Source organism: Pelobates fuscus, chromosome 9 (genome assembly GCF_036172605.1).
Source record: "Pelobates fuscus isolate aPelFus1 chromosome 9, aPelFus1.pri, whole genome shotgun sequence".
NCBI classification, from domain to species: Eukaryota; Metazoa; Chordata; class Amphibia; order Anura; family Pelobatidae; genus Pelobates; species Pelobates fuscus.
The window spans coordinates 50,051,960-50,060,070 of NC_086325.1; the positions used below are offsets into that span (position 1 = coordinate 50,051,960).

At 36.8% G+C, this 8,111-nt stretch overlaps 1 protein-coding gene across 2 annotated transcripts in view; it reads left to right on the forward strand.

Annotated features, from left to right (window-relative positions):
• SEPTIN6 (septin 6) overlaps positions 1-7,285 on the forward strand; it is a 53,479-nt gene extending 46,194 nt beyond the window's left edge. Inside the window, exon 10 of one of the 2 annotated variants that reach the window (XM_063431931.1) lies at positions 7,168-7,285. In XM_063431931.1, the coding sequence (XP_063288001.1) occupies positions 7,168-7,177 (10 nt within the window). In that variant the 3' untranslated portion in view covers positions 7,178-7,285. Of the gene's footprint in view, positions 1-621; positions 2,290-7,167 lie in introns of those variants that run through there. The other variant, XM_063431929.1, reaches the window with a different exon arrangement.
• The last annotated feature ends 826 nt before the right edge of the window (positions 7,286-8,111 follow it).

The following is an 8,111-nucleotide window of genomic DNA, read 5'->3' on the forward strand; positions in this document are numbered from 1 at the left end:
TCAGAAATCTGTTTCAGGGTATTTTCATTTTATGATGGGGAGTCACTAATTGTTTGAGAGCATCAGCTGATCACTCTTGGCCAATCAGCGGCGCCACTGCCAGGTGGCATTCCGCGCTTCCTGAATCAAAGATTTCAGAAGCTGGATACCACCTGGGGGACTTGAAGATTAGCGCCCGAGGCTCACTTTGGGGTTAAACCGTCTGTGAAAGGTTTAACCCCTTAAACCAAGAGTACACCGGGGTCCTCCTGGCACCATAACTTCATTTTGATGAAGTTGTTATGGTGCCTGGAGTGCCCCTTTAAATACGCACAAATAGACAGATCCATTTATCCTAGAGTTTCTCCAGGTGAGGGTAAACTTTGGGTTTATTCACTAAACAGTAAGCTGTAGCTGTTCATTCACTGGTAGTTGGTGAAATAACATGCCACATTATGATCTTGTCATTCACCTATTTGCCAAAAGCTGTTTCACTTTTAATAGATACTTTATGTATATATGTGCACATAATATATTTTAAAGGTTGTCTTTACATTTTAATTATGAAATGTTATATGAAGTAATTATAACAGCATGAATTTTTTTACATGTTTTTTCTTTTCTTAAACTTTTTCTTTTCAGTAACCCCTGGCTGTGTACTGAGTAATATTTCTACTGTGATGGAATCGTCTCTTCTTTATCTAGTACCTGGGTTTAATCTTGTGGTTTAAGACTGATTTATATATAGTTGTGGTTGTGTTTTTTTTTTTTATATAGATGAAGATATTCCTTAAAGGAACACTCCAAGCACCATAACCACTATAGCCAGGAGTCCCTTGGTGCCTTTCCATTGGAAGAAATAAAAACATTTTAGAACAGTTTGAATTCTTACCTAGTGTCTTCGAGCGACACTCCTTGCGTCCCCTAAATGGGCCAATGAAATAAAAGCGTCTGTTAGCTCTCCTGAACTAAACCATGTAGTGCAGGGCTAGCTCATTAGCTGATCAATATCCTTGCAGAAGTTGGCTCAGACAAAGACATTCTGGCTTTCTGTTTGAAGTAGTGAAGACCGTGAGCGATACCTGGTAGACCCAAGGTTAGAAGATAAACAGCATAAAACAGTTTGAGCCCTAAAAATGAGGGCACCAAGGCACTCCTTATATCATAGCCACTAAAATGTACTGTAGAGAATATAGTTCTTGAAGTATTCCTTTAACAAAGAGACTTGCAACCTCTCTAAGCATTGTGGAGTATAACGCCTATCACACTCAAGCAGCCAGAGCATTACTGCATATTCTGGGAGTTGCTGTACACTGCACTTTCGAATGTCTAATTGTGAGATATATTTACTTAGAAAAATTGAGGACAAGAAAAAAATGCCAAAAATCTACAATGCCTTTGCCACTTCTTCAAATTTCTCAGTTTTGTGAACAATCTACCAATCTACATAGCACAGGTTGGACTGTGAGCATCTATATTGTAAAAGTTAACTTGCATTTGTGCTGTCACTAGTCCTGTAAGTGGCGTAATCTTGTTTTTAGTTTTGCTGGCAAAATAAAACTTGCTTTTTAAAGAGTTTAACCCCTTAAGGACACATGACGGAAATATTCTGTCATGATTACCTTTTATTTCTAAAACTGTGTATAACTTTGTGTTTACTACTGATAACTGTAAATGTGTGATTTTTTTTATTTTTTATTTTTCTTAAAGGTAAAAATGTAATCCCTATGTTGTACTGTATACCTTTTTTTTTCACTGTTCACTAATGTTATTAGCAAAAAAATAGTTGCAAACAGGGTCATGTTTGTGAGTTGGAGTGTCACTGTTTACGTTCATGTGTTTTTATAACTAATTGTAAGATATCTTCATTTTCACAGTTTTCATTTCATAATGGTAGCTGCTATTGAGCAGTTGCAGTTTTGTTAGAAAAGGGTCATTGGGCATGCACAAATGAGCCGAATTAGGGGGTATTAAAGAGAAATGTTGGCAACAATATCACTACATTGGGCAGAGTCATGGTATGATGTTACTGGCCCTGTTTATTAGCCATGTGTCAAGAATGGCCTTTGAATCCCAGATATGAGAGCCCATGACATGTACTGGTTTTTGCAGAGTCTACTTTTTTTTTGGCAGAATGTTGAAATTGCTTCCAAAAAGTAGATGATGAGCGCAGGCCGCTTCCTGTGAAATATTCCATAGAGGCCTATGGCATCTTATTTCACATACAAGGTCCTACATTCTTTAAAGGAACGCTATAGGGTCAGGCACACACTGGTATTCCTGACCATATAGAGTTAAAAACACTCTCTCTCCCACCCATCTCCCCCCCCTTTCCCCCTTAAACCTAGTAAAATCTTATATTTAATCCAGTCTGTTGGTGCTGGCTCTGCCTCTGATCTGTCTCCTTGGCGGACATAATCAGAAGAGATAATATCAGCCTATCGCAATGCTTTCCCATAGGAGACAATACAGTGTTTACTGCAAAAAACCTACAAGGACTGACTATACTCACAAGATGAACTACATTAAGCTGCATTGGTTCTGGTGACTATAGTGTCCCTTTTAAGCTCCTCCATAAAAACCCATTTTGTGTCCTCCCTCTCCCAGTGGTTTAATCTACCAGGAGCTAAAGATGAAGTTCAGCCAAAAGAACAGTCCAGGAGCACTCCTTAATGAAGCAGTTTTGGTGTAAAGATCATGCATGCCCTTGCTGTTTCACTGCTCAGTTCTCTGCCATTTAGGAGTTAAATCACTTTGTTTATTTTGCCCTAGTCACACATCCTTGCAAGCACTTGCACAGGCTTCCTAAATAATCCATGTAAAGTTTGATCTAATGTTTACACTTCCTTTATTGCAAATGCTATTTAGAATTAGAATTTATTATCTCCTGCACTGCTAATAGTTTGCTAAATTTTGCAGGAGCCTCCTGTATTTGATTAAAGTTCAATTTAAAGAGCAGAATACTCAAACTTATAAATTAAGTAAACATCTGTTTGATACTGAAGCCATTTTTGTGCAGACTGTGTCAATCACAGCCTGGGGAGGTGTGACTATGGCTGTAAATGGCAGAGAATTGAGGATTGAGACTATAGAGGCGTGATCTACAAACAAAAATTGCTTCATTAAGGTAAAGTTGTTTTGGTGACTATAGTGTCCCTTTAAGTAATTTTATCTACCCAGGTGCAACCATGGAGGCAAACGTGCAAAAAAATAAAATTAAACGACCCCCACAAGTGACATTGTCACTTATACAACCACCTCTGATCCTTTGCAAGAGATTGCAAAGTAATGTTTTTTCTAAGAAGCCTGAGGACTGAAACATAGAGTTAAACATTAAACCGGGATCTTCTAGGAATTTCAAATATCAGGACAAAATGGACAAATCAGAAGAATTCACCAACCTTTGGCCTAAAACTTGCAATTCCCATTTTATCTCCTATCAGTTTCTTTTTTGTTAAAGGACCACTCTAGTGCCAGGAAAACATACTCGTTTTCCTGGCACTAGAGTGCTCTGAGGGTGCCCCCACCCTCAGGGACCCACTCCCGCAGGGGGGAGGAAGGGGTTAAACTTACCTCTTTCTCCAGCGCCGGGCGGGGAGCTTTCCTTCTCCTCCTCTTCTTCCTCGCGACGTCATCGGCTGAATGCGCATGCGCGGCAGGAGCCGCGCTCGCATTCAGCCAGTCGCATAGGAAAGCATTCATAATGCTTTCCTATGGACGCTTGCGTGCTCTCACTGTGATTTTCACAGTGAGAAGCACGCAAGCGCCTCTAGCGGCTGTCAATGAGACAGCCACTAGAGGCTCTGGAGGCTGGCTTAACCCTCAGTATAAACATAGCAGTTTCTCTGAAACTGCTATGTTTATAAAAAAAAGGGTAAAAGCTAGCTGGACCTGGCACCCAGACCACTTCATTAAGCTGAAGTGGTCTGGGTGCCTAGAGTGGTCCTTTAACTTACACTGTTGGAATTCTGATGTTGTTGTGCCATTCCATATAGACTATAAACATATGCCACCTTCATACACACATACTAGGAATTGTAGTGTCATAGTCACTAGTAACCTGTAAACTGTTGTTAATCGTGGGTAATATTTGTTTGTCCAAAGCAGACCAAGGAAATAATTTGTATGTATTTTACATACCCATACCACACACAAACTCTCTCACTGGTAATAAGAAACCTGCTACAAAATGACTGTTGCCAGATTGTATTTTATTTATTGTAGGGGGATTTTTATAACCAATGTTTATTAAAACACAATTCTGTCAACTAATGGTGAGTCAGAAACCAGAATGCCTGTAAGATTCCATTTAAGGGCTATTCATTAAATTGTGATTTGTCAGGAATTAAACCATAATTTCCACAATTGCCAAATTGGAAAAATATATTTATTAGTCAGCTAACAATGTCTGTATTTGAATACGAGATGAATCTAATATTGAGCAACTTCTATTTTATTTAATTTTTTGTAGCTTCGGCTGCATATACATATCAAAAGGACTATTCCAGGGATTGGCATTACCCTGGTATCTAAGGGAATAGAGCTTGATTTAGGGAGACTTTGCTATCCTATGGTGCTTATTTTAGAGACAAAAAGGCTTCCTAAGTAATTTCTGTAGCATTTGACGTCACACAGTTTGAAGGTGTACATGGAATCTGTATTTGCTGTCAGTCTGCTTTTTATAGCACTTTGTTTATATCACTTGATGTGTTAAATTTGTTTCACAGGTTTAACATTATGAGCAATTAAAGTCATTTTCTAACACGTTATGGTGTACTTTTTATGATCCCAGCTCAGTGTTATGAATGCTTGTCTGTGTACGACACCCAGGGTGTCTGACTTGTGACATGATCTGTGCAATTCACTCAGCTAGATTTCGCTTCCCTTAATTTATCTTTTTACAATGTAAGAAAAAGAAATGCATTCGTTCCTGTTTAAGAAAAATACATGTTTGTTTAAATGCCTTAAAAAATTTTTTTATGGAACCAGTGTTTATGGTGAATCCACATATGTAAATATGTTAGATGTTTTTAGACTTACATTTTAAACTAGGAGTATAGATTAATAGAAAAAGCTAGAAGTAACCTGCACACTACCCATGATGTAAATGATTAAAGAATAGGGTTTTTGGTTGTTTTAATTTTACAGTACAGTGCTACTAAAAATGTATCTAAAAGTGTCAATTGGTGTTTAAATTGTTGCCCAAGACCGATGGGAGTTTGATTGCAGAGTATTATTATTGATAGGCAGATTCTTACTTTCTGACAGTCCTCAGACACGATTCCTATGAAGTTCAGTGAACAATAAGGCCTCAAATCTGTAGTAAATAAATGTAGGCCTCAGGGAGCAGCCATCTTGCTTTTTGGTAAGCTAACTTGTGTAATAAGCAATTGTAAAGTTATATGTAAACACGGACCAAGGTAAATAGTTATGGAGAATATACACACTAAGGATTGATTAAAAATGTTATACTTATAGGGTGCATTTCTATTTAATTTATTAAAAAAAATGTTTTTACAGATAATTGTATTACTTTAAAAGTCACCAGCACACTGTTGGTTATTCATGTAAAATTGTAAAACCTAATTACAAACGTGTATTCCTGCCCCATTAATGTTAAAAACACTATTTAACTTCCCCCTAAGCCCCCTCTGAAAAGACCTTGTTTACAGCAGAAAGCCTGCAGGACATGATATACTCACCAGAGCAACTACATAAATCTGTAGTTGTTTTTGTGACTACAGTGCTTGTCGTAAACTATATATTTATTGATATAGCGCCAAAAAAAATCTGCAGCGCTCTACAATATATAGAACATCAAAACAAAATTGGGGTGGAATTTAAAATGGATGCATTAAAATATAACGGCTAGATTTTATTAGATGAGATGAAGTTCTCTCTTGCAATCGAAAGCAGATTCTCCAATTGACTTGTAAGGAAAATTATATTTTGTTACAAGGAATAAACTGAATATCAAACCCTAACATTAAAAGGCCGCTCCAGACACTAGAGCCATTTTGTTGCATTGAATTGGTTATAGTGCCTGGAGTCCCCTGGTCAACTTCCTCCACTCAATGTTAAACCATTTTTAATTATGAATGAGGGTCCCTGGCCTCCCAAATCCAAGCCCTCACTGAAGGTATGGCTTAGGCAGAGATCACACTTCCTTATCTAAAACACATAATACCAGCAATAGTTGGCTGTGACAGACTGACAGTGGTCGGCTGAAACTCTAAGCCAGCCACTGCTGCTCAGGCTAATGCTTTCTCTTCATCCTGAGCACACAGAAGAGAGAGTTGGCGGGACTCTGGTTTAGCATTACATTGAAAAGGCGTTTAGCAATGAATGGAACAACTGCGCCAGGAGGCTGCAGAAACTATAACCACTTCCATGAGATTAAAAGATTACAGTGCCTAGAGTGTCCTTGTAACAAAACATGGGACCCATGCAAACCAAAGACATAGCTAAAATCCAGTTATGCTCTGGGTACATTTCATTCCATCACAATCAAATATACAGATATATATAAATATACATTCTACATTCAAAAGTGGGCCAATGTTTCTAGTGTTTATGTAAATGTACGCACCTATCCACTCTCCATCACCCACAATGTACCTAAACTATGACCTCGCATAGAGAGCCAGCTATTAATATCCAAGCTCTAATTAAACATTCAGTAGAATATACAATTCTTGATGGTCATAATTAAAGGTGAAAACACTTATCTATGGCATATAGTTTGAGCCATGTTCCTGAGTATACATTTGCTGGTAATATACATAGAAATCCTAGCTGTAAATAACTGCCAACTTGCAACCACACAACAAAATGTAGGTAACGACAGTCAGAAATTTGGCTATTTTGGCAAAAAAATGTTTACAAATCACTGTTCTGTTAACCACACCATATTGTCTGTTTTGTTTTTTTAATTTTTTCATATGTTTTATTTTTTCCTCTTCTTTTTTTTTTTTTTTTAATGCTTCTTTAAGAAAAGCTATGATGTTGGCTTTAACACATGTTTCAGTATTAATAATGCTTTTTCTTTGGCTGATTTTGTGTTTTTTTTTGTTTGTTTGTTTTGTTTTTACAATCCCTTTTTTGTTTCTCATTGTATTTTGCATTTTTTTTTTTTTTTTTTGCTCACTTCTGATAATTGCTGATTTTCTTTCTCTTTTCTCTCTGTAGCTTCTTTTAATCTGTCTCACCATCTGTGTAAAGGAGAAGACTGCTCTTTATAGAAGATGTAGAGGTCCCATTTTTTTTTTGTCTGGGAATGGGAAAGAAATTCTAGATTAAAAACAAACACTAATATTCCTAACTATCTCTGTCAATAATTCCAAGGCTGTTCTTCTGTGACTTGCATGGTATTTAACATTGGGATTGAAAGAAAAGGTCTAATATTGCAGGGTTTATAGCACATATGGAAAATAATACAAAACAAACACATTTTACTACATATTAATGTTCATAAGTAATTTAGTACTTATGCATGATTGCCTTGGCCATTTCTGATGAAGGCTAATGTATATTGCAATGTCAAATACCCACAGAGCGATGCTCAGGTCAAAGTTATGAAAGCCATTTGAAAAAAAAAAAAAAAACGTTCTGGACTTCCCAGTGGAGTGACCCCATGAAGGCAGAATTTTAAATAAAATATGTGGGCTATGTTTATTCATGTTTATACAAGCGGGGCGGAATTAGTTGGCACTATAAAAATACCAATAATAATAATTCTATGTATTTGGATTTTGTTTTGTGTGTTTTTTTTTTTTTTTTTTGTTTGTTTTTTATATATATATATTATTATGGAATAAGTCCATGTCATTTTGGTTATTCCAAATGATTTGTGCAAATGCAGCATTCAGTGCCCCAAGATACCCAGCGGTTGTATTTTCAGTAGGAGCGGTCTATTTATTTAATTCGTTTTTGTTTCTGCTGGGTATTACCAAAAGTCACCCGCAAATAGTATATGTAAACTTGCATGAGCCAATTCATACTCTGAAGTAATGAACCTGTAGCTTTAAAAAAAATAAATTTTTTTTTTTTTTTTTTCTCTTCCCCAGTCAGTAATTTATTTTGGAGAAAAGCGTGTGATAAAAGGCAATTGCTGACCTGTACTTACTAAACAG